Raw genomic sequence first — 27,274 nt, forward strand, 5'->3', positions numbered from 1 at the left:
GGTAAACTTCTGGGACCTGAGACGGAAGATTGCAGGGGGAGAGGGGAAGAGGAGAACTAGGCGACCCGAGTGGAAGTGGGAGCAGGTATCTGTCAAAACTGGGTACCTGCCCCCCCCCCAAAAAAAGGACATGCCAAATGTGGCATAGAAGGAGGAGGAATGCTTAAAGCGGAACTTCTCCTTTTGGGTGGAGCTCCGCTTTAAACAGTAATTTAAATTAACAGGTCATATTTGCAACATATATACATCAAATATATTATTTAATTTTGAGTGTTGAATAGAGCCTTGCAACTCATATCAGCCAATCAGCAAGCATATAACTATAATTACTCTAAATTTATGAAAGGTAAAATCTGTTTGGTTACTTTGAGGAACTATCATTTACATACATCCATTACAAAATTTGTAAAAAAAAAAAAAAAAAAAAAAAAGGCTTTTGTAAAAAAACATAATTTGAATAAATGACCTCTTTATCTGCAATTTCTTGTATTGCTATAAAAAATATAAAACAAGAAATTTTATCTCATATGTCATATTTAGCAGTAAACAATATTACTATTACAGTATATTTATTATTATTATTTTTATTTACCTGCTGGAAAACATCTGCTCCTTCATCGTAGTCGACAATAGTGAAGAAAAGCTTGTTCGAAAATGCTGAAGAATATCGCCAAGAATTTGCAAGCACTTGATATTCTTCATTTGCTTGTCTGTCAAAATATACGTTACATTAATATCAGTAATCTGTGTTAGATGAAAGACCACTGGGAATGAATTAATCTTAGTAACACTCTAACAGATGAAGGTATACAAGTGCAGTAGCCCATTGCATGCAATCAGAAAACGGAATTCATTAGTCCATCACCCAAAGCTGTTTACAGTCTAACAACTGAAAGATATTTTCAAATCTTGACATGCACATAGCTATACTGTACATTCTAGGAACGTACTACTGTCTGCTACAGTGCACTGACAATTTAAAACAATGGTCTATTCTAAGAAATTTTTCAGCTTTACTGATCAGCTTTTCCTACAACAAAAGTGGCCAAAGATTATCTCCTGCAGTCATCCATACCCAGCACACATCTAAGCTGTCATAGGAATCTGTCAGAATCACAAGTAAAGGACAAGAAAGCACACTGCCCTTCCCATTCAATTCCTGCCATTGCAGCAAACTGCTATCCTAACCACTACCAAACGGTGTACTATATTATTTTACACCAATGTAAGCAGTAGAAAAGCTATCACTATTACTTTTTAGAGTATATATTGTTAGGCAAGTGACATTGTAAGACAATGTAAGATAAATTACAAACTAGGGACCAAATTGTACGGATATATTTTAAGTACTTAAAGTGGAACTTTAGTCAGACAATTAAGTCCTGTTACATTACGTCAGGCTGGCCTCTTTTGCTGGTATAGCTATTGTAAAGTTTGGGGATACTAGCTCAGCGGAACCAAGCGCATAAACTGGTATAAGGTGAAACCAAAATACTTTTATTTATAATTAAATCAAAAATAAGGCTTTTCTTCAGCATACAAAAACGTAAATTAAAGTCCGCTTATCTTCAGCACAAATAATAAGAAAAGAAAGCACCTACAGTTCAGTAGTGGGGTCTTCACCCCAAAGTTTTAGAGTCCTTACAGAGATCTTTTGCAGCCTCCTAAACAGCAAAACAGCAAGACAGCTCCTCAGACAGGTGTTAATCTCCTACTCCTCCTCACCACCACCTCTCTTCTACTTCCTGTCTTATGGGCTGTCTTCTTGGAGGCCGTTAACCCCCTGTGTGCCGAATCCCTGTGGTCAAGGAGGGAGGCTCTTTCCCACCCAAATGTCACTTCAGAGCCCCCCAAATTCTGGGTCCCAACTATCTCTCTTAACATAGAGAGGACCGCGAGTCAGTCCTCTCCTAAAACTATCCCTGGAATTTGTCACCCATTTTTGGGTGACCCCCTGAGGCTTACCAGGATTCCCTTAAAGGGACCACAACCCAAATATAGGTGCTACATAGCACCCATCCAGGACCCAACCTTGGCGTCCTGTACATATCCCCCTCCTCTGCCTCAACGCGGAGGTTTTGGAGGCACCACTTGACACCATACAGTGGACCCGGGAGAGGGCATCAGCATTCTGATGTAGTCTCCCGGATCTGTGCTCTACCACAAAATTGAACTCCTGGAGAGACAGGAACCACCTCGTTATCCTGGCATTAGTATGCTTATTTTGCCTCATCCAGGTCAGTGGGGCGTGGTCGGATACCAGGCTAAACCTTCTGCCTAGGAGGAAATACCGCAAAGAGTACAAAGCCCACTTATTGGCAAGACACTCCCGTTCCATCACCGCATAGTTTTTTTCTGCTGCCGTCAGCTTTCTACTTAGAAAAACTACAGGGTGCTCTTCCCCGTTGACTACTTGCGACAGGACTGCTCCTAACCCTTCATTTGAAGCATTTGTCTGTACTACAAAATCCTTAGTAAAGTCCAGAGCAACAAGCACCAGATCCTGGCACAATGCCATCTTCTGAAAAGCTTTTTCGGCATCGTCATTCCATTTTACCATCACCGACTTTCTGCCTTTGGTCAGGTCAGTCAATGGTGCAGCAATGGTGGCAAAGTTGGAGATAAACCTCCGGTAGTAGCCAACTATGCCCAAAAACGCTCTGACCTGCTTCTTGGTTAGGGGACGGGGCCAGTCCTGTATGGCTTTCACTTTACTCATTTGGGGCTTTATCAGCCCTCTACCCACAATGTACCCTAGGTACTTGGCTTCCTCCACCCCAACTGCACATTTTTCTGGATTGATGGTGAATACTGCTCTTCTCAGGGAGTGTACGACTGCCTGAACTCGGGGAAGATGGGACTCCCAATCAGGGCTGAAGATGACGATGTCATCCAAATAAACCGAAGCGTATCGATGATGTGGACGCAAAGTTTTGTCCATGGCCCTTTGGAACGTAGCGCGGGCAGAGTGTAAACCAAATGGCATTCTTTTGTATTCCGGAGAAGGCTATTTTCTCCCAAGCTTCCTTGGTCAGGGGAATCTGCCAGTACCCTTTTGTGAGGTCCAGCGTGGTAATATACCTGGCAGGACCCAACCTCTCAATTAGCTCATCTACCCGTGGCATGGGATAAGCATCAAACTTGGAGATTTCATTAAGTTTTCTAAAGTCATTGCAGAAGCGAAGAGTGCCATTGGGTTTGGGTACCAACACGATTGGACTTGACCACTCGCTCTGCGACTCCTCAATGACATCAAGCTCGAGCATTCTTTTGACCTCTTCAGACACTGCCACTCTATGAGCTTCTGGGATACGGTAAGGCTTTAACCAAATTTTTAAACTGGGTTCAGTTATGATGTCATGCTCGATGACATTGGTGAGTCCCGGCAACCCTGAAAACATGTCCCTATTTTTTTGGAGGAACTCTTTTGCTTGCTGGATTTGGGGCCTAGTTAAGGTAGTAGCCACCTGCACCAGGTCGATCCCTGCATGGTCTTCTGACTACCGCTACCACTGCGGACACCTGGTCTCTGTCTCTCCAGGGTTTCAACAAATTCACGTGATAGATCTGGTATGGTTTCCTTTTCCCTGGCTGGTGTACCTTGTAGTTTACCTCCCCCACTTTTTCCACTATCTCAAACAGACCTTGCCACTTGGCCAAGAACTTGCTCTCCACTGTGGGAATTAGGACAGCCACCTGGTCTCCTACTTGAAACTGTCTGACTTTTGCAGATCAGTTATACACCCTCCTTTGGGCTTCCTGAGCCTTCTGCATGTGCTCCCTCACCAGCGGCATCACCTTAGCCACCCTCTCTCGCATTTGAGAAATATGCTCTACCACGGTTTTGTGTGGTGAGGACTCACTTTCCCACATTTCCTTTACCAGATCCAGCAACACCCGGGGCCGTCGCCCATACACTAGCTCAAATGGTGAGAAGCCCGTGGACGCTTGTGGAACCTCCCGGATGGCAAACAAGAGGGCAGGGAGTAACATATCCCAATCCTTCCCGTCTTTCTGGACCACTCTTTTTAGCATGGACTTTAGGGTTTTATTAAACCTCTCAACTAGGTCATCGGTCTGCGGGTGATAGACGGATGTCCGCAACTGCTTAATCTGAAACAGTTTGCACAAGTACGCCATCACCTTAGACATAAAAGGGGTGCCTTGGTCCTTTAGTATCTCCTTGGGAAATCCAGTTCATGAAAACATTTGAAATAGTTCCCGGGCAATGGCTTTAGAGGAAGTTTTCCTCAAAGGAACTGCTTCTGGATACCTGGTTTGCGTAGTCCAGGATGACTAATATATATTGGTGCCCCCTTGCCGACTTAATCAGGGGTCCCACGAGATCCATAGCGATCCGCTCGAATGGAACCTCAATATCACAATATCTTTTAACCTCAACCTTCACCCCTGGCCAGTAAAACCGGTCGGTTATCGTGGCCTCTTTTTTCTCTGCCCCCAAGTGTCCTCCCAGTGCATTGTTGTGGGCTAGATCAAGTAGCATCCGCCTATATGGTTGGGGAACCAGCAACTTCTCTATAGTTTCCCCACGGCTTTCAGCCACTCGATAAAGCAAGTCCCCCTTCAACGCAAAATGAGGAAACCTCTGATCTGCTCCTGGCATTCTCCACCAGTTGTAAAGATTGGGGATACTAGCTCCGCGGGACCAAGTGCATAAACTGGTATAAGGTGAAACCAAAATACTTTTATTTATAATTGAATCAAAAATAAGGCTTTTCTTCAGCACAAATAATAAGAAAAGAAAGCACCTACAGTTCTGTAGTCGGGTCTTCACCCCAAAGTTTTAGAGTCCTTACAGAGATCTTTTGCAGCCTCCAAAACAGCAAGACAGCAACACAGCCAGACAGCTCCTCAGACAGGTGTTAATCTCCTACCCCTCCTCACCACCACCTCTCTACTACTTCCTGTCTTATGGGCTGTCTTCTTGGAGGCCGTTAACCCCCTGTGTGCCGAATCCCTGTGGTCAGGGAGGGAGGCTCTTTCCCACCCAAATGTCACTTCAGAGCCCCCCAAATTCAGAGTCCCAACTATCTCTCTTAAGATAGAGAGCACCACGAGTCAGTCCTCTCCTAAAACTATTCCCGGAATTTGTCACCCATTTTTGGGTGACCCCCCTGAGGCTTACCAGGATTCCCTTAAAGGGACCACAACCCAAATATAGGTGCTACATAGCACCCATCCAGGACCCAACCTTGGCGTCCTGTACACTATGTAAAACATTAAAAATAAGTGTCTATACTGTTTAAAATCCACTAATACACTGTCTCACCCTGCTCTGCACATGCTCAGTTGCTCTCTATTTTAGACACTGTCAAATTTGTAGAGGCCGATCTGTTGACAGCCTTAAAAGGGAAATCAAACCCTCTTTAAGATTGGGGTTATCAGACTCAACGGGTAGGTGTGTTTTCCAGTGAGTACAAAACTGTATTTTTAAGGGCCTGGTAGTCCACTTTTAAAGTGGTTGTAAACCCTTACAAACCACTTTGACCTACAGGTAAGCCTAGATTAAGGCTTACCTGTAGGTCCAAGAAATATCTCCTAAACCTACACGGTTTAGGAGATATTTGGCAAAACACAGGCATGTGGCAGCGGCGCACAGGCGCACTGAGCGTGCCGCTGTCAACGGCGATATGCCGCTAGTGACGGCTCCCGTGCAAATGCGCGGGAGTGACATCATCGTGGCTTCGTCAAATGACAGCAGCAGAGCAGCGAGAGCCACCGAGACCCACAGAGAAGATGGAGGCTCCGGACTACAGGGGACAGCGGTGACTTCGCTGGCTCCTGTGTCAGGTAAGTGACACATAATGGACTACTATGCAATGCATAGTAGTCCATTATGCTTTACCTTTGCAGGGAATCAAAGAGGAAGTAAACTCATCAGGGTTTACTTCCTCTTTAATTTAAAGCACAGAAAAGTTCACAAAGAAATCAGTACCCACGCAGGGGGTTCCATCATTACTGTATCTTGTACACTCAATACTTTAGCCTCCTGGCTTAGATTCTTCCCATACGGCTGATTCAGGCCTTTAGTCTGCTCCTCAGACCCAAAAGAGTTTCATAGAGTTAAGCTTTCTCCTAGTTCACTCCTGATCAGTGCCTTGCTGTACTGTCACCAAGTACGTCTGCCTCCTGCAGACATGCATGCTCTGGCTGCACCCATGCAGCCTCTGACTCCGATCAGCGTATTGCTGCTCTGTCACCAAGTACGTCTGCCTCCTGCAGACATGTATGCTCTGGCTGCACCCATGTAGCCTCTGACTCCGATCAGTGTCTTGCTGCTCTGTCACCAAGTACGTCTGCCTCCTACAGACAAGCATGCTCTGCCTGCACTCATGTAGCCTCTGACTTCTCTCAGAGGAATGGGAGTCCACCTGACTTTAATGCACAGACTTTCTGTCTGTTGGGTGGAACCCTGAGCCATAGCCAGGTCAAAACTAAATAGCCCAGCACACAGCTGTGCAATCAACGTTCCTTTCTCTACAAAATCTGGAGTAAACCAGCAATCCTCCAGATAGCACAGGGTCCTACCGCCACACCTCCAATCCTTTACAGCCAAGGAAGCTGCTTCTGCTGCTCCTGTGCCATGATGCTACAGGTGTGATCAGTTATGACACTAGCCATTTGATGGGCTGACGGCATTCTGGGAATTTAACTGTTTTTCAAAATTGTCAAAAATTGGGTTTTACTGCTGTTCAGGGGCTCTGGGCTTCAATAAAATTGCAGCCTCCAGCAAGAAGACACAGGAGCAATGTTGGAGGCAATTAACAGCACACACCAATTTTAGTAGCATAATTATTAATGTGGAATGTATGTTCCTTGCTTAAAAACATTATAAATCATCAAGTTGTTATGGGTAAAGTTCTGCTTTAAAAGAGTAGTTTAGATGTATTAATTGCTGCTAGGTTAAACTTAGTAAGATTATGATGGCAGACAAAGGTTTGTAATGTAAGTAGGCTGCCCACTCACATGCAGGGAGACTACATGCAGTAGAGATGAAAGCAATTGCGCTCATAGGCTGCAGTGTAATTATCATGTCCTTCCAGAGGAGGTAGGAGAAAGCTACAAGCAAAATACAAAGCGTCAAACATCAGTCATGCTAAGAAACCAATAGGATTACAACTTTCTTAAAGTATAACTAAAGGCAAAACTTTTTTTTTTTTTTTCTTATTGGATAGATGGAGTGGTGAGCAGTTAGAACCACTGTCAACGTTTTGACAGTATTGTGGTCTGTCTTTGCATTAGGGAGATTCATCCTCTCTAGCTGTCCTGATCACCAATGCCAGGAAATAAAGCCAGACAATTTAGCCAGACAATAATGTGAGGGCAAATCCACAATTTCCATAGGTAGTGAACACTACTATTAATGGGCCACTGAATCCAATATGAGTGCCCTCTTTCTTATGTTTCCAATATGTCTAGTATGTGTATTTCACACTCTAGGATGTTTGTTATTTATTTATTTTTATTTTATTTTATTTATCCTTTTTTTTTTGCTTTTTGTCGATTTTTTTTCTTTTTATTTTTTACATATTCTTTGCACCTTTATGTGTGTTAACAGCTGCTGTCCAGATGTATTGACTCAAAGAAACTGTGTGATAAGAGTATTTAAGATATATTGTAATTCTCAATGTTTATGGGGTTGGTACTCCAAATGTTTGAACTATATGTTTTTTTGTTCAGTAAAAGTTTATCTGATTGAAAAATAAAAAAATCCACAATTTTCAGTTGCCATCAGAACGGGAATAAAGAAAAAATCTTCCAATAGGGCACACTTTTTCCTGTGACAATTGTCTAAGAGGAGATTTCCCTCACATTGGTAAGACAACCTCTCACTTCCTGTCTAATCTACAGGAATGGAAGTCAATTGAAATCTCCTGATACACACATAGCAAGAAAAGCTGACAACAGTTTAAACCCTCTGTAAAAAACAGTTTTGGCTTTAGATATACTTTAATCACTTGCCGATCAGCCAATGTCATTATTCAGTTGCAAATCTCTGTAGCTGTATGGTGGCTCTTTTAAAAACCATAGCAGGAATATGCATGCCCGCTGCATGGTGGGGGACCTGATGCGTATGGCCAGTGGCTGCGATGTCCGCCGGTCGCCCACGATCGAGAGTACAAGAGCCAGAACGAAGATGTAAATACATAAATCCCCGTTCTGACAGGAGAGGAGAGACAGGTCATCTGTTCCTAGTTATTAAGAACAGCAATATGTCTCCTCCTCCAGTCAGTCACATTCGACCCCCCTGTTAGAAACACACATGAGGGAACACATTGAACCCCTTGATCACCCACTAGTTAATTAGTGCATTTTTATACAAGGCATCAACTGTGAACAGAGTCAATGCCTTGTATGGGGAAACACGTTGGGTGGAGCTACAGGTCTTGACGTCACCACGCATCAGCTGGCTGGCTTGAGCCATGGCTGCTTTGAATGTATTGACTGTTTTTTGGATATTAGTGCCTATGATTTGAATACATCTTTTAAAGTGGAGTACTGCACCATCAAGCCTCTGCTTTTTATCTTATGAAATACCACACGGTTGGAGAAGGTTTTTTGCCTTAACCGTGAGGAATATTGCACTATTGGAGAGTCCACAGGAGAGAGGATCCCGTTACTGGATGAGCCTGTGGATGTGCTTTCCTTGGCTGAGTGATCCTCCCTGTGTGTTCCCTTTTTATCTCTATAATTTGGGATCCAACAATTCTGGTAAGCGGTGCTGATTGATTTTCCTTTTTGATGAACAGAACAACTGATTAATCTCTTGAATGTCCATCACCTTTATTTGCACTGATTGAAGCATTTTATGGACTACAATCTACATGCCAATATTTTACCCTAATTATATGGTTATATCACATGTTTGCATTTTTATATATGCAGGGCGTTTTTATCAATTATTTAATAAATTTTTTTGGTTGCGCGCTTTATCTGTTACACTAAAGTTTATATAAACCCAGTCACTAGCTCTCATATTATCTTTAATAAGTTATGTCATTTTAAAATTGTTAAATAGTTTTTCTTTTCCTACTCTTCAATAGAGTTCTGGACTTGTCCATTTTTCAAATCCTCCATTAACATCAAGCCAAGTACTTTTATTATTCTGTTGAGGCTAATATTAGTATGTCTTTATCTAATAAATTAATAAGCCAATAACCCACATCGCTTTTTGTTTATGATGGAAAATGTATTTTGATGAATATCGAGTAAGTGTTTAGCTACATTAAGTTCCCCAGGGTAGAATCTGAATTTTGAATGTACCTGAACAAACTCTAATATTGTAAGTATAATGATACCTGAGTGGGAGGTTATGTATGGCAACTGACAACAATGGGCCTACTGGGAAACATAATGGGCCTATCTTTCAAGGTGAGAAGAGATTATCAGAAAAAAAGTAAAGAACTCAGCGAGTGACCGGAAATTAAGCTGTTTGTTTACGCCAACTTGCTGATAATATCTTGTGTGCATGAATACTTGTATGCCATATAACCAGTCAAGGTCAGCGGAATGGATTAATAATCTTTCAAACCTATTTACAGACTGCAGTTGTCTAGCATCCAAACAAAAGAGAAAACATTCAATTCTAGGTAAAAAACAAAACAAAAAAAAGCCTTTCATTAAATATAGAAAATGCAGCCTATTTGTTCAGGGTTTCAAGTATCCATTCATATTTCTTGATTATGGCACTCACAAATGTCCCATCTTCCAAAGGCTGACAACTATGTATGAAAACCTCATCCTTAAAAGACTGATAATAACAATATATTCAAATCCTCTTCCTAATAGAATATGTCATTAGCATAAACTTTAGCCCATTAACCACTTCAGTACAGGACACTTATACACCTTCCTGCCCAGACCAATTTTCAGCTTTCAGTGCTGTCGCAATTTGAATGACAATGGTGTGGTCATGCTACCCTGTACCCAAACAACATTTTTATCATTTAGTTTACAGAGATAGAGCTTTCTTTTGGTGGTATTTAATCAACACTGGGATTTTTATTTTCTGCTAAATAAATAAAAAAAAGGCAGACAAATTTAGCAAAAAAAGAAAAAGTTTTTTGTTTCTGTTACAAAACTTTGTAAATAAGCACATGTTCTCCTTCACTGATGGGCACTGATGGAGCGGACTGATGGGTACTGATAAGGCGGCACTGATGAGGTGGTACCAATGAGGTGGCACTGATGAGTTGGCACTGATGGGCACTGATTATGGGCACTAATATGCGGCACAGATGGGGACTGGTAGACGGCACTGATGGGCACTGATAGGTGGCACTTATATGCAGCACTGAGGGGCACGCATAGGTGACACTGATGGGCACTGAAAGGCAGCACTGATGGGCACTGATAGATGGCACTGATGGGCACTGATAGGTGGCATGGGTGGGCACTGATAGGTGGCACTGGTGTACACTGATGGGTGGCACGGATGTACACTGATGGATGGTACTGATGAGCATCACTTATTGGCAGGCATTAAGAGTTTGGCACTGATTGGCATCAATTATGGGCATTGAATGGCATCCCTTGTGGCCATGGGTGACATACCTGGTGTTCACAAGTGGTGGGCATCCCTGGTAGTCCTGGTGGCATCCCTGGTGGTCTAGTGTGGGTATCCTTGGGGGGCTTCACTGATAATCAATCAGCACAGACTCGCTCTAGTCGCGTCTCACAGATTCGAGTGAGAAAAAGCCGATACACGGCTTTTCCTGTTTACACTGTGATCAACTGTGATTGGACACGGCTGATCACGTGGTAAAGAGTCTCCACCAGAGACTCTTTATCTAGATCGGAGTTGAGGTAAGTCAGACTGACACGCCGCACCATTGAACGCCACGCTGCCCGCCCCATCGGTGCATGCCAGCTCGTTATCCTGATCGTGTCATATGATGTCCTAACAGGATAACAGAACCGCTTTGCCGCCGTCATTTTGCTATATGGCGGGCAGCAAATGGTTAAACCTATGGCAACCACATAAATTTACCTCTATATCCATTCTCCTAACCATGCCACCATACTCCGTAACAAAGGTCCAACGGTTTGCCTGTACTACTTTTAATCCTAATGCAATCTATGCATTAAGATAAAATGTGTTCTGTGTGTAGCAGTCCCTCTCAGCCCCCCTAATACTTACATGAATGAATGAGTGACTTGTATAGCACTACCTATGTAAACTGAATCACCTCAGGGTGCTTTCTTGCCACTGGTGTCCATCTGCAGCTTTTATGAGGTCCTTTAACCTGTGGGGTCCCAACACACTTACAACACATACAACATTGACATACACATACACATATTATGGCCATTTTTTTTTTTTGGACAGGGTCTAATTAACCTACCAGCATGTCTTTGAAGTGTGGGAGAAAGCTGGAGTACCTGGAGCAAACCCAGGCAGGCACAGGGAGAACATGCAAACTCCAGGCAGATAGTGTCATGGTTGGGATTTGAACCAGCAACCCTATTGCTGCTAGGTGAACATGCTAACCACTACACCACTGTGCTGCCCCCTACATGAGCCTCCTTTCTGTCCAGTGATGTCCACGAGTCCCTTGGCCATCCAGTGCCCTCCTGATTGGCTAAGACACAGCAGCGGCACCATAGCACCTCGTTACTATCAATTAAAGTCAGTTAGCCAATCAGGAGAGAGAGGGGCAGGGCCCAACCGCAGCTTCATGTCTGAATGATCACTAGGAGCTGCAGTTAGCCTCAGGTGCCCCCATAGCAAACTGCTTGCTATGGGGGCACTCGACAGCATGGAGGGCCAGGAACAATGAAGAGGAACCCAAAAAGAGGATGATCCAGTTTGTCCTGTGCAAATCCACTGCAACAGGGCAGGTAAGTATAACATGTTCATTATTTAAAAAAATATAAGACTTTACAATCACTTTAAACACTACTTTACCCATACTGTTACCCTAGATATCATTCTGCTGACCCCCTCCACTTTAAAAACAAAGCACTTTAAATCTATCATCTAGCTAGGAAAATAAAAAGCATGATGTAAAAGAAGAAAAATAATCATTACTTCTCCAATCTTTACTTTAGCTGATCTGTGTATCCAACACTTCCAGAAGTGCTGAATACCATGTCCCTCATTGTATTCTATGGCTCTATCCTTCATCCACTACATCTTTACACGACACAGTGACTGGATGATTAGATGAAAACAGCTTTACCTTAATTACTAAGCTAACTGAACATTTACTTTGCTTGAGTAAGCTCAGCAAGCCTGTTATTACATCTCTGAACAATGATATTAAAAACATATGCATTGAAACATAAATATAACCTCCCTTTTTACCTAATTCATTGTGAAAAAAATGTCACATAGTAGCAACATAAAGACTAACATGGAAGAAGGAACCCCTCAAACCCCCAAAACTTAGGCTATTATTATCTAACAATATTTATTTCACAATAAATCAGTAAAAAGGAAATGCTTTTGGAGTGTCAATTACTTGTTATATTTGATTGGATGTCCTCATTAACCATTGCAGGCTCCCGCCATTTTCAGAGTTCAAGACACGTGCTATATGGAGTGTAGCTTCTATATATACTGTATAACCCATAGATATGCATACCAATAGATAAAAGGGAACATGTTTTTATATTGAAGTGTTCTAAAGGCAAAAATGTTCTTTTTCCTTTTGGATAGAGTAAGAGCTATCTGTGTCCATCTTTTTATTTTAGGATCAGTTTTTAGAAAACCTAATGTTTTGGGCCTTATATGTATTCTTCAGGCCATAAGTGCATAATTTAACATGTGTGTCAAAAATGTATATTAGCTTTATAAATATGCCCTGGTAGTTTCTTTTTAATTGAGCATTTTTTTTTTTTTACAGCAAAGATACTTCAGTTGGTGACAAATGTCTAAGCTGAGAATTACTCTAATTTTGGGAAGATTTTCTTCATTTTCTACAGAGTCTCTGGGACAGAAAGTGTGGGAAAACTTCCCAAATGAGACAGAGAAGGCAAAAAAGAACCCAGTAGGGGCTTAAACCCTTCACTATCTATTTACACATTTTGGCTATACATACACTTTCAAGAGCAGTTGGTCCATGGAGGTTGTGCCTACAAAAGGCAAATAAGAGTGCTAAGTAGTTAGTAAGCAGCATAGCCTGTGGTAGATTGCATTAAGCTGATCATCCCCCCATTATTAAAGTGTTACTAAACCCACAACAGTAAAATCACCCAACCTCTGACATAAATTAATCAGCAGTAAGCTTCATTCTGACTGGACTGGACTAAGTGCAGCCACGTCTATCATTTAAAATCGTCGAGCACAAAAGGAACCTACAAAATTACATGAGCACCTCCAGTAATGTATTTTACCTTGTTCAATGCAACCAGGGATGATATATTAGTAAAACAGGGCACACATTACAAAAAATAATGGATCTACATATTCACAACACACAGAAACATAAGAAGATGATTACTACACACTAGGGATGGGCCAAACGATCCCTGTTCAGTTCGCACCAGAACTTTTTAAACATCGCAAAAGTTCGGAGCGGAATCACAAGCCCCATTGAAGTCTATGGGACCCAAACCTCAAACATCAAAAGTGGCCATTTTAAAGGCTTATATGCAAGTAATTGGGCATACAATGTTTATGGGAATCTGGGTAATGTCCTCTGCCCCTTATGACCCCCCCATAGCAGTGTCCTTCACATCACCCCATAATGTAATGTCCGCCGCCCCTCTGCCCCCCCATAGTAGTGTCCTCTGCCCCCTTCACATCACCCTCCTATCTTTAGAGTCCTCTTCCCCTCTGCTTTTCCACCATAGCAGTGTCCTCTACCCCCTCCACACTATCCCCCCTAATGTAGTGTTTTCTGTCCCTCTGTGCCCCAATTGCAGTGTCATCTGCCCCTTCCACATCACATCTCCCCATTGTAGAGTCCTCTGCCCCTCTGTACCCAATAGCAGTGTTCTCTGCATTCACCACATGTCTGTTCACTGCCCCTCTACACCCCCATTGCAATGTCCTCTGCCTCTTTCACATGACCCACTTCCCCCCACTGTAGTGTCCTGTCCCACCACACATAAGTGTCCCATGCCCCCCAAAGCAGTTTCTTCTGCCCCCCCCCCACTTCACCATCCACTCTGTATTGTCCTCTGCCCCTTCACATCACCCCCCTTCACTGTAGGACCCTGTGCCTCCCCTTCCCAAAGTAGTGTCCTCTGTAAACCCCCCAGCAGTTTACATTTCCGCCTTTCACACTGTTCTAACTTTTCATATCAACAAGGTGGTTACTGGTTGCTGGGACCACTCGGCTTGCTAACAACCAATCAATCACCTACTGGTTAACTGCAGCAGCTCCCAATCCTTCCCCCCGTCCACAATGCGACCTCCTACTCTTCGCTCTGTTGTGAAATGAGAGCTGTGAAGACTGAGGGGAAGGACAGGCTAAGACAAATTTGAGATCTACTGGTTCTAAATATGAATTTCATTTCCTTGACTCTCTGTACTTACCTTAGAATGTGTTTTTTTTATTTTTTTATTTCAGCTATGTTGGCACTTTTCTAAAAAAAAAAGTGCTCTATGGTTTCATGCACATCACCACTACAGGGCCGTAATCTGTACAATTGGGTGTAATTCTCTGCTCTCGAGTCACAATTGCAGCCTTGCAAAATCAATCAATGACAGGTCTTTCGCAGGTGTGAGTACTATTTGAATACAGGGACATATGCACTGTCCCCAATGCAGACTGTCATTGATTTTGACAGGCTGCTAGCATCAGGCTTTATGCTGTGACTTTATTTCCAAAACTAAACTGTTCAACCCTTTTAGGATCATGTGCTTGAAGCCTAAGGCTTGGCCATAAACGGAGCAAATTTCTTTCCTATAATCACGGGTTGCAGGACAGAAATTCACTCGATTTCCCCATCCACAGAGACAGTGGTAATGTGGGAACCCCTCCTGCCAGGACAGTGATTATTGCTAGCAGCTATAGCAGCTGCTAGCAATAGTCATAAGTAAAACCTGGGAAATACTGGTTGTAACCAAGTTTATCGACTTGGTACAATCAGCCTGTCCATGCACAGTTCCGTGTATGGCTTGCCTAAAAAACAAGTGAGATCAGAATTTGTTATAACAACCAGCAGTACATATATGGCAGATCTAGCACCTGCTGAATATCCCATTTCCATTTCTGTTTCTACAAAGGCCAGCTTACTAGCAGCCTGTACATGCACTATATGGCCAAATGTGTATGAACGACTGACCATCACACCTATCTCAGGTTGTTGGACATTGGCAGTAATGTAAAGTTGGATGGATAATTGGAGCTGTAAAACAGTCTCCACTCATGAAAGTCATTTTACAAGATTCTGGAGTGCATCTGTTGGAATTTAGAATTTATGCCCATTAAGTTTAAATAGCGTTTGTGAGGACAGGTATTGATGTTGGATGGGAAGACATATCTCCCAATCATAGTTCTAATGCATCCAAAAGATGACTATTTGCTTGATTTTATCTACTTGTTAATAATGGTTGCATATGAGACACCTCAATTCAATCATTTGAAAGGGTGTCCACATATTTTTTGCCATACTGTGTATTCTTAAATAAAAAAGGCAAAAAAATGAACCCCACCAGGGAGAAATCTGGTGGCAAAGCTATATATTTTTTTCCCTTTCTGCAAATACCAACTATTCTTAGCAAGCATTGTTTATGCACCTTAAAAAATGTTCTATAATTTGCCAGATTTGAGTGAACTTACAATATGCTTAAATCTGAGTTCCAGAATAAGAAAAAGTTTTCTAAGTGCAAGAGCCATAGGTATATAACTTGAATCTTGGTGTGTTTTATATATTTATTCCTCCCCCTTCCCGTGCCACATTTGGCACATTTCAGGGGGGAGCAGACACTTATCAAATCCAGGTATCTGCTCCAACTCCTGGGGAAAGATTGCCAGAATCTGTGTGATGAGCTATGTAATGTCTGCCCCCCCCCCCCCCCCGCTGCCTTCTGGGAGACATACAGGTCCCTTCTTGTTTCCCTTAGTAAGGATGCCGGTGCCTGCACCCAGAGCTGAGGGACGGGTCGGCTTCGGGTGCCGACATCGTGGGCTCCCTGGATAGTTAAGTGTCCTTATATTAAAAGTCAGCAGTTGCAGTATTTGTAGCTGCTAACTTTTTTTTCCAGGAGGAACTCCACTTTAAAGAGAAGGGTTTTCAGGGATCATCTAATGATGGACAGATTGGGGTTGGGAGTTCCAAAGAATGGGAGAAGCTCAGGAGAAATCCTGGAGTTGAGCATTGGAGTAGGTGACAAGGGAGCTAGAGAGCAGGAGGTCTGGGGAGGACCAAAGGGAGCAGCTTGGTTAATATTTTGAGACCAGGCTAGTGATGTAACTGGGGGCAGAGTTGTGGAAGGCTTTGTAAGTTATTGTTAGTACTTAATAATACTATAATTTTATTTGTTGGGTAAGTGGAAGCTAGTGGAGGGAATTTGGCAGAGAGGGGAATGATTGGTAAGGTAAGGTAGATCAGTCTTACAGCATTCATGATGGACTGAAAAGGAAGGGGGGGGGGGGGTAGCCTAGGTAAAGGTAATCCAATGAGAAGGGATTGCAGTAGTCGAGGCGAGAGATGACCAGGGAGTGAATTAGAAGCTTGGTGGTGTCATTGATTAAAAAAGGGGCATATTCTGGAGATGCAGAGGTTGAGGCGGTATAATGATTTGGACAGGGATTGGATATGGGCCTGAAAGGACAGTTCAGAGTCCAGGGTTACCCCTAGCACTGGTATGTGGGGACATACTGATAGTTGTGCCATCGATCTTGACAGGGGAAGGGGAACGTGGTGGAGGAAACATTATGAGAATATATTATGTCATCAATACTTTGAGCATACTGTATATTATTATATGTCATCAATACTTTGAGCATACTGTATATTATTATATGTTATCAATACTTTGAGCATACTGTATATTATTATATGTAATCAATACTTTGAGCATACTGTATATTATTATATGTCATCAATACTTTTACAAGGAAGTAGATCTATACCCTTTGCAGCTATGGGTGAATATGATCTTGTCCATTTTTGTGCCCAGAGTTCAGCTTTAAAACAATCTGAGATGTATTCATTATTCGATAATTCATCTCTATAATGTAACTTTTTTCACAGTAAAAAAACACAGACTTCTTCACTTCTGTGTATTGATTTTCTAGTGAAGGATGGAAAAAACATTTACAGTAATGGAAACAGGTCATTAGTGAAAAGCATAATGACCAGTCAATTACAAGCAAAGAAATAGCGTTCAGTCAATCCCCGACGAACAATTTAATAACTCTCTTTTACTTGCTTCTACTATTCTTTGAAGCAAAATACTTCAATACATAAGCCCCAGGACCACCATTAAGTAAATTTACCTTGAAATAGAAAGGTAACATGATTTAGATGGAACACTTTCACTTTATTGTCTCATATATCCAGTACGGATGTAACGTATTTTACAAATTAATCCATTTTTTCCATGTTTAGGAAGAAAGTTCAAGCTATTGGTCATATTCCATCTTAATTCACAAATGTGTCTCTTTTTATTTGATAACATAAAAGGCTTATGATTTAGCTTATGATCAGCTAAATTCAATTCCCCTGGCTCTGCGGCACTCATATAGTAAAGCATTTCATGGATCAAGGTTTTTCTCATTTAAATTTTAGTGAAAAAATTATAAATCTCATTAAGAGTTTCTTAATGCATTTATTTAACTTTTCCCTAAGTACATAGATTCAAAACCTTAAATGCTCATAAAATGGGCTTGGGGAGACGAACATTTAGTCAAGGACATTTATTAAAAAATGAGCCCAGGAAAAAAAAAAGAAAGAAAGAAAGAGTATTTCCTAGAGTGGAGGTTTTGCCCAAATTATTATAGTAGTGTAATTACACCTGTATGTAATTACACTTTGCAATCAAGAGGGATACAAAAACAGTTGCATTGGCATTACCACCTGTTACAAGGCAGCGCCCGTACTGTACAGCTTCATTTATGGGTTATATTTTATTTTATAAAACAAGTGCACACACCTGAACATACACACTACCAATGCTCTGTGGTGGAAAACAACAGAAGCAAAAGGAATCCAAGCACACAAGGCTTTTCAAGTGAAAACTTGAATGTAATTTATTCTGACATTTCATTCACTCAGGGTGACTTTTACCAAGGACAAAAACAAATGAAAGTAAACTCAAACATATAAGCTTCCTTACCGAAGTGTACAAGACTCACTAGAAAACTATTCTAGAGGCCCTTACCTAGCTTAACCACTTAAGCCCCAGACCATTTGGCTGGCCAAAGACCAGACCACTTTTTGCGATATGGCACTGCGTCACTTTAACTGACAATTGCGCGGTTGTGCGACGTGGCTCCCAAACAAAACTGACGTCCTTTTTCCCCACAAATAGAGCTTTTGGTGGTATTTTATCACCTCTGCGGTTTTTATTTTTTGCGCTATAAACTATAGACAATTTAAAAAAAAAAGCATTATTTTTAACTTTTTGCTATAATAATTATCCCCAAAAAATATATAATTTTTTTTTTTATTCCTCCGTTTAGGCCGATATGTATTCTTCTACATATTTTTGGTAAACAAAATGGCAATAAGCATATATTGATTAGTTTGCGCAAAAGTTATAGTGTCTACAATATAGGGGATAGTTTTATGGAATTTTTATAAATTAATTTTTTTTCTTACTAGTAATGCCGGCGAGCAGCGATTTTTATTGTGACTGCGACATTATGGCAGATACATTGGACAATTTTGACACATTTTTGGGAACATTGGCATTAATACAGCGAGCAGTGCGATTAAAATTGCATTGATTACTGTAAAAATGTCACTGGCAGTGAAGGGGTTAACACTAGGGGCAGTGAAGGGGTTAATATGTTTCCTAGGGAGTGCTCTAACTGAAGGGGGGTGGGACTGTGCAGGGAAACTAACAGATCGCTGTTCATACTCTGTATGACCGCCCACCACTCGCATCGGCTCAGGGAGTGAGCGGGGAGCGCGCACGCCCCTAGTGGCCTTTTATGCTACTGACGTAGCATAATGGTGATTCACGCAGCCTAGCCATGCTGCCTCAGTACAACTGTGGCGGCTGGTTGGCATGCAGTTAAAGTGGAAGTAAAGGCTATATATATGTCTGCTTAAAAACACTGCCCCCTCCCTCTCCTCTTGCCCATGCTGTATACTGTTGTTAAAAAAATATATGTGCAAATACCCTTTTTCAATCTTCTCTGGTGTGCCATTTGATGCAGAAGCTCAGGCTGAGGCTACTCTGTGTCATGGAGCAGCTGCTGCAGGGGAGAGGAGGGCGTGCCAACAGGGGATGGGCAATTGAAGGTTAAGTCACAGCCCTTGGACTTCAGCTCTGTTGTCAACATCAAGGTATTTTCACACATTTTTTTACATCATACACAATATTGCCAAAAGTATTGGGACACGTGCCTATACATGCACATGAACTTTAATGGCATCCCAGTCTTAGTCGGTAGGGTTCAATATTGAGTTGGCACACACTTTGCAGCTATAACAGCTTCAACTCTTCTGGGAAGGCCGTCCACAAGGTTTAAGAGTGTGTCTATGGGAATGTTTGACCATTCTTCTAGAAGCGCATTTGTGAGGTCAGGCACTGATGTTGGACGAGAAGGCCTGCTCTTGCAGTCTCCGCTCTAATTCATCCAAAAGGTGTTCTATCGGTTTGAGGTACAGACCAGTCAAGTTCCTCCACCCCAAACTCGCTCATACCCACTATGTTGCCAAATGGATTGAGCCACCCCTGCTAATAATTTGGTGAAGAGGGGATTACGGTGTGGGTTTTTTTTTCAGGGATTGGGTTTGGCCCCCCTCTTAAGCCATCAGCATACCAAGAGATTTTGGACAATTTCATGCTCCTAACTTTGTGGGAACAGTTTGGGGATGGCCACTTCCTGTTCCATAATGACTGCGCACCAGTGCACAAAGCAAGGTCCATAAAGACATGGATGAGTGAGCTTGAGGTGGAGGAACTTGGCTGACCTCAACCCAGTAGAGACTGTGAGCCAGGCTTCTCGTCCTACATCAGTGCCTGACCTCACAAATGCACTTCTGGAAGAATGGTCAAACATTCCCATAGACACACTCCTAAATCTTGTGGACAACCTTCCCAGAGAAGTTGAAGCTATAATTTATAGCTGCAAATGGTAGGCCAACTCAAAACTGAGCCCTACGGACTAAGACTGATATGCCATTCAAGTTTATGTGTCTGTAAAGGCAGGCGTCCCAACACTTTTGGTAATATAGTGTAGGCATGGGGAAGTATTGTTTTTTTGCACACTTTTATGTAGCCTTTAGGTCTCCTTCAAAATAAAACAATCAAATCAGCCAGGTGGTACAAAAAATAAAATAACCTTAACATTAAAGATATCTAAACCAAAGATGACACATTTATTATACTACAGCTAACCCATCCTTAGATTTAGTGGCTTAATTTGTTTTCTTTTTTAGATCTACAAATATGTTCTGCAAAAAAAGTAACTGTTGTTCTTGCTAAAATCCAATTTTAAAGTTCACGTAAAGCCCCAAATCTTGTTTTAGTTTTGGATAGAGTGGTTAGGTGTTTTGTTTGTCTCCTATTGATATGTGTTCCTGCTGCACAGATTTTCCCTTTCTGTTTGCCCTGGGGACTATTATGCCAGGTACAGAAACTGATAGGAAATTAAAACTTTTTGAGTTGGCACAGGAACAGAAGGCAAGGGGAAATCTTCTAATGGGAAAACCTATTCTAGGAGCAGCTGTCTGAGAAGGCATATCTCCTCAATTTGAAATAATCTTTTACTTTCTGCTATGAAAGATATTGACTAATAGGACATCTCCTGAACAGGACACAGGCAGAAAATCAAAACAAAAAACAAAATTACTTACATTGGTCTTAAGTATTCCCAACAAGTTTTGGCTTCACATACACTTTATGTTTACTCAGCGTTTGGCTTTAAATGCTTAAACTTGTAATAAAAAAATTGGATCTCGCAAAAAACATAAAAGAGGTGCCCAGCTTTACACTATCTAGAGATGGCCTGATAATAATTTGCTCATGCCAAATCTGACAGTCAATAACAATATTGTTCATCATCAACATGGCAAACAGTTGGATGCAGTCCAATTTCCCCAATCAAGTGCTGAATGCTGTAAAATCTATGTGTACATGATGATTAGGAAGACTTAAATGCCACTTGAAAGTTAATGAGACTGTCACAAGAGATGCTGAAATCACCAGAAATACCAGACCATGTATGACTGACCTACATTATTAGCACTGAAGTATTAGCTATATCTTTGATTACTTTTTTAGTTGTTTTTTTATTAGTTCATAATCATGCTCTCAAATATTGATGATGCACTTTTTTACATATGACTCCCAAAACCTGTTTTTAATTGTTGCTGTATCAGATTTGCTGAGTCATTAATGCCACCCAGTGAATACTGCAACGTAAAGTATGTTACTGCAATTGCTGCCTCACATGCTTAACTTAGTCAGTCTTAGGGAAAAAGCAGACAGATCCACCATGGTCATTGTGTAGTCCACCCTTACTGGTCTTCTCTCCCATCATACTACATAAACCCTGGTATAAAGAATACCTGGGAAACCAAAGGGATTACAATGAGTCGGTCGTGATTTGGTTGATACTACAAAAAAACTTGAACTTTATTAAATATGTAAACATTTCTAATACCGTGTACACACGACTGGACTTTCTGGCAGACTAGGTCTAACGGTCTTCCCGACTGACTTTTCAGCGGAGTTCTGATGGATTTTCCCAACGAACATACTTGGCCACACACAATCACACCAAAGTCCGATGGATTCGAACGTGATGACGTACGACCAGACTAGAATAAGGAAGTTCATAGCCAATAGCCAATAGCTGCCCTAGCATCGGTTTTCGCCCATCGGACTAGCATACAGACCAACTGATTTTTTGACTGGACTCGAGTCCGTCGAAAAAAATTTGAAACATGTTCTAAATCTAAAGTCCTTCTGATTTTTAGACAAGAAAGGTCTGATGAAGCCACACAAGATCGAATTGTCCGGCGGATTCGTTCTGCCTGACCTTTGCTGTCGAAAAGTTTGGTTGTGTGTACACGGCATTAGTTTCAATTATGTAATTACAAAAAAAAATCAGACCCCCAGCGTTATATGAATCACTCAGGTTAACCACAACACATAAAAATGTAAGTTACATTAGAGACAGACAAACAAAATACATAAAACATACAACAGACTTATTGTCCAGACACCAAAGTGTCCTACACACAGGTGACACAATAAATAAATAATGCTTCTGGATCTACTAACCTGGTCCAAGACCAATATTAGGTAACAACCCATGCATGTAGAGCCCTTAGGGACTTGAGCTTATGTGTAACTCCCTCTTGGATGAGGTACCTAAATAGACACTAATCCCTATATCGAAGTAAATACGGTAGCCATGTGAGGATATTCATAAGGTCAAATAAGGTTAGGCACAAATCAAAAATGACAATCCATAGGGGTATTGCAAGGTATGTTATGCTTGCCAGTGAAACAGGTTTCAGCTCAATGGGGCCAACAGAAGGCTACTGGTATGGCAGTGTCAGAAGTAATATAGTGCCAGCAAGGATTGAGGTAGCAGTCTTTATAAAGGAGCAAATTTCAATCAGTAATCAAGCAGTATCAAGGAGGTAAAGCAGTGGTATGGGAATAGCAGCAAAGGTTGTAAGGCAAGTAGGAGCATCTGTCCAAGCTTGTAGAGCACCTATGTTCTCTCCATTAAACATTTCATCTGCACATTGCAGTTCCATACAGGTCCTTTGTAAGTGTATACAGTGACCTGTCTTCCGAAGACAATGTAAGGAGTTCATTATCTGCTGACTATACTTTGCTGTGGTTGACATGAGTAATTCATATAACGCTGGGGGTCAGATTTTTTTGTGTAAATACATGATTGAATCTTAGGAATTTTTACATATTTAATAAAGTTCAATTTTTTTTTAGTACCAACCCAATCATGACTCATATCCCTTTTGGTTTCCCAGGTATTCTTTATACCAGGGTTTATGTAGTATAGTAGGTGTTTGGTTATTGTGATAACACCTTAACAGGTGAGCGGTCTATGGGGTAACACTATTTTGTAATTAATGCAGATGCCCGGTGTTTGTTGGTTTTACTTCTCTCCCATCAGTCGTACTGGAGGACACATATCATACTTTGTAGCTAACAGAAACGATATACCTACACAGTTGCAGGTTTTTCCCAGATTGTAAGGTTAGTGGACACTAGAATCCGGACAGCTCCTCTCATTTTCGTACTTGTGTATTTCTTGCAACTTCTGCTCTCTCTGTTTCCTGTATGAGGTTTGAATCTAATTGGCAGCTGTTAGAATCGTAGGTTAAATCATACTTTCTCACATAAATCACATGTAGGTTAGCAAGGAATCATGGGGTTATAAGCATGTAAGGTCCACCTAACAGGTGCCCAGCAATTTGGCTCACCCCCGAGGGGGAGTGCCAAAAAGTCCAAGAATCCTGGGAGACTGTACTCCTGGGTGAGTGGTAATAATGCACTCAGAGGAAGGCCTAACTAGAGGCCAGAGCCAGGCAGAGAAGGCTGCATGGAGGCAAAACAAGGAAAGGATAGAGGCAGAAGGGGTGTAATGGAGCAGTGTGAAAGTATGAAAAGAAGGAGAAAAAACAGTTGGTTAGAGCCTCAGGTTTGCTGTTCAGGAGAGCTCTAACCAAAAAGAGCGCACTACAGGTCATCCCCACCAAATGTGGAGGTATGTGCCTGACTCATTACAACCAAGAAAACAAAGGTGAGTATTGCGGGGGGAATTTGGCAATCTTAGCCGGGACCAGATACCACTTGCTAAGTACTATGTAGTTCGTCTCCAAGGGGGCAATATTGGGAGAAGAAGATTTAGTAGCCTACCAGATAAATGACCAATCAGCATTGTCTATTGTAAGGTTAAGATCCTTTTCCCAGTTACCGATGTGAGATGGGGGATTTGCAGTTTCGGGGGTTAGGAGATGCGTATATAGCTCAGAGATTAACACCGTTTGTGGGGATCAGATTTGCACGTTCATTCAAATTGCATAAAGTCCGGGTTCCTTGAGTCAGAAGGGGTGCAAGGGAAGTAATTAATTTTTAGGTACCTAAAAAGTTCTGAGGAAGGAAGACTATAAGACTCACAGTGTCGGGAAACACTTGAAGCAATTAGAAAAATTGTGGACATGAAACAGGCCCAGAGTAGATCGAGCAGAAAACAAAGATGGGGTCAGGATACCTTTTCATAAAAGTACATGGTACCGCAGACACATATCAAGAATAGCACATGTTGGGTTTGCATACTCTTTAAACTACACAGGTTGCTCATGCACACACATACTGCTTGTCATTGTTATTTGAGTACCTTGCGGAGGCTCACTTGTATCTTTGTTCATACTGTATGTAGTTTTTCTAAATATTAATCTTATGGATTTTAGGATATTTTAATAAATTGATGTTTTCAGTCTACACCACTGGAGGATTTAAAAAAAAAAAATAATTCAGGCAATATAAATTTATTTTTCTTTGCAACTAATCATCCTTGGAGATTACATTGGTTGGGGCTCCTGGAATATCCAAGTATGGGGACTGTGCCATATATGGTGAGCAAATATTGACCTCTGAGAAACTGTGGTCTATCCATCTGGTAAGCTCTGATCAGCATAGAGTAGTAGCAGTGGTAGCTCATTTCAAGGAGTCTCATTCACCTTGCTACACTGTGGATTATAGTGTATGAATAAATAATCACATGTGAAACTGACCGCTGGAATCCTGGGGTCTAATATATTGGTGAGCAGTTTGTGCATATGTTTGGTGGAGGTAACTGATTAAAGGAGAGCACATCTCCTGGAAGAAGAGTTATTTTTTTTTTTCAAGTGCTGCAGTTTTATTTTCCAGTTAGTGTATAACTAGCTTTAGCATATATTGCAAAGATTTCTCAATACGCAGTCCCTACATTATTTAATTGTTATTGAGCACACATGAACTAAGTCTATATAAATAAATCTATACAACAGATAAGAAATAATATATACTGTATCACACAATTCTGATGTTTCCCTGGTCCCAGAGAGGTTTGACGTTGAGAAGGTAGCTATATGGTAGCATAGTAAAGACTTCTTAAAAACAGAAGGTAATCACTTTTCTTTTTAAACAAACAATCAACTGTGCAGCGCTTGAACCGAAAACACACTAGTGAAAATATATACATGAATCATGCAGTGCATAAAAAACTTACATTTTCTAAAACAATAAAAAACAGAATTCATATAAGAAAAATTGAATATAAAAGAAATTAGTCCATAAAGTCCCCAAAATGTAAGTGTTTCAAAATAAGTGCTGAAAATGAATCCACTCCTCTGTGATCAAAAATGATCCAGGATGTGTATCACCACAGGTGCTCCCCCTGCAGGAATATTATTACCCGGATCAGTGTGACCACTACAGCTAAGCTAAGAAAACTCCGGAACTCCTCTCCACTCCTTGTTCCTAGGTGGCCAGTGATTACCAATAATAAATAGTGGAGAAAGAAAACTGAAAAAATAAAATCAAAATCCAACTCCAGTATATGAATAAAAACTGACTGTAAGCACCCCAGAAGCACTATATGGTTTGCCCAATACCCTGCAACTGTCAATTTTGCACAACAACTTGGTCTCCATATATATGTTAAGACAAAATATAAATAGAGGCAAGGACATTTTTATAAAAAAAAAATATCAACATGATTTCTATCATTACAGGTATTAAAGAATATGTAAACCCATCATTTCATATTCCTGAATGTGTCTGCTGTACCATGTACTTGTATGAAAAATGATCCTGTTCTCTTTGCATTGCTTACTTTGTGTGAGATCCCTGGTGTCCTAGTCCCCCTGCTTTCCTATTAAAAACGAACCACACTTGGCATGAGAGCACAGCATGGTCAGTTTTTCTGCCTGTACTGGGAGCATATGATTAGGCTTGTGCTGACATGCCACTCCCCACCCCATACACACACACACACACATAGCCAATAGGAAAATCAGTGTGATGCTGTTCCTCCCCCCCCCCCCCCCCCCCAGCTCTCTGAGCTCCATATGCAGCTGAGAACAGAGGGTATAATAATATATATATATATATATATATATATATATATATATATATATATATATATATATATATATATATATATATATATATATATATATAGATAGATAGATAGATAGATAGAACTATGGTCTGGTTAGGTGCTTAAGTTACTCTCTCTCGGAGCCTGCCCAGTGGGAGGGATGCTCTTGCTGTGCTTTCTGGGAGAGGGTACTTAAAATGCGGACGTCACGTGGTTCGGGGTTCCCATCCAGAATGATTTACTGACTTCATGGTTCTACTCCTCCTGACTAGACCCCAGGAAGGCTATGGCCTGGGGTGCGGATCCACCCGATTTTAATGTCTCGGGGCAGGTGGTTGGGTGCCGTCTCCGGTTCGGGAGAGACCCAGTGACTTCAAGCATTCCAAGGGAGGGCTCTTCAGAGGAAGACCACATACGGGTTGGCTTCTTAGTGAGAGCCTGGAAGGGCTGAAGTAACCAAGAGAATCCAGTCTTGTGGATATCTGCAATCTGGCTGAAAGAATCAGGTATCCTACAAGTGTTTCAAGCTTAGTTTTCCTATATGTTCTACAACAATGTCTGTGGCAGAGACAATATCTTGTATGTTCTACAATGTCTGTGGCAGAGACTTGTTCCTGAGTAAACACCTTGTTGGCTGCTAGGCCTTGTGAGAGAGGGACTGTCCAACCTAAGTGACCATCCAGCTGCGAATGGCTATTCTCTGGATGCAGTCAAAGTAAGCAAGTTCTTCAACAAATTTGACTTTGACACTAATGCCGCGTACACACGAGCGGACTTTTCAACATCCAAAGTCCGACGGACTGAGTCCGTCAGACTATTCGATCGTGTGTGGGCTGCAACGGACTTTTGACTCGCCAAAGTCCGAAGGACTTTAGAATATGGAACATGCTTCAAATTTTTCCAAAGGAACTCCGCCGGACCCGGTCCCTTCGAAAAATTTGCTCGTGTGTATGCTACTCCGACGGACTAAAACCGACGCTAGGGCAGCTATTGGCTACTGGCTATGAACTTCCTTATACGAATCCAGTCGTACGTCATCACGTTCGAATCCGTCG

At 41.6% G+C, this 27,274-nt stretch overlaps 1 protein-coding gene across 1 annotated transcript in view; it reads right to left on the minus strand.

Annotated features, from left to right (window-relative positions):
* TUSC3 (tumor suppressor candidate 3) overlaps positions 1–27,274 on the minus strand; it is a 384,734-nt gene that overhangs the window by 137,391 nt on the left and 220,069 nt on the right. The window contains exon 3 of the mRNA XM_077477420.1: positions 593–710. Coding sequence (XP_077333546.1) covers positions 593–710 — 118 coding nt within the window. The remainder of the gene's footprint in view (positions 1–592; positions 711–27,274) is intronic.

The sequence above is a fragment of the Lithobates pipiens genome, unplaced genomic scaffold (assembly GCF_037356315.1).
Source record: "Lithobates pipiens isolate NorthernLeopardFrog02 unplaced genomic scaffold, aLitPip1_a1.2 Scaffold_13, whole genome shotgun sequence".
Taxonomy (NCBI): Eukaryota; Metazoa; Chordata; class Amphibia; order Anura; family Ranidae; genus Lithobates; species Lithobates pipiens.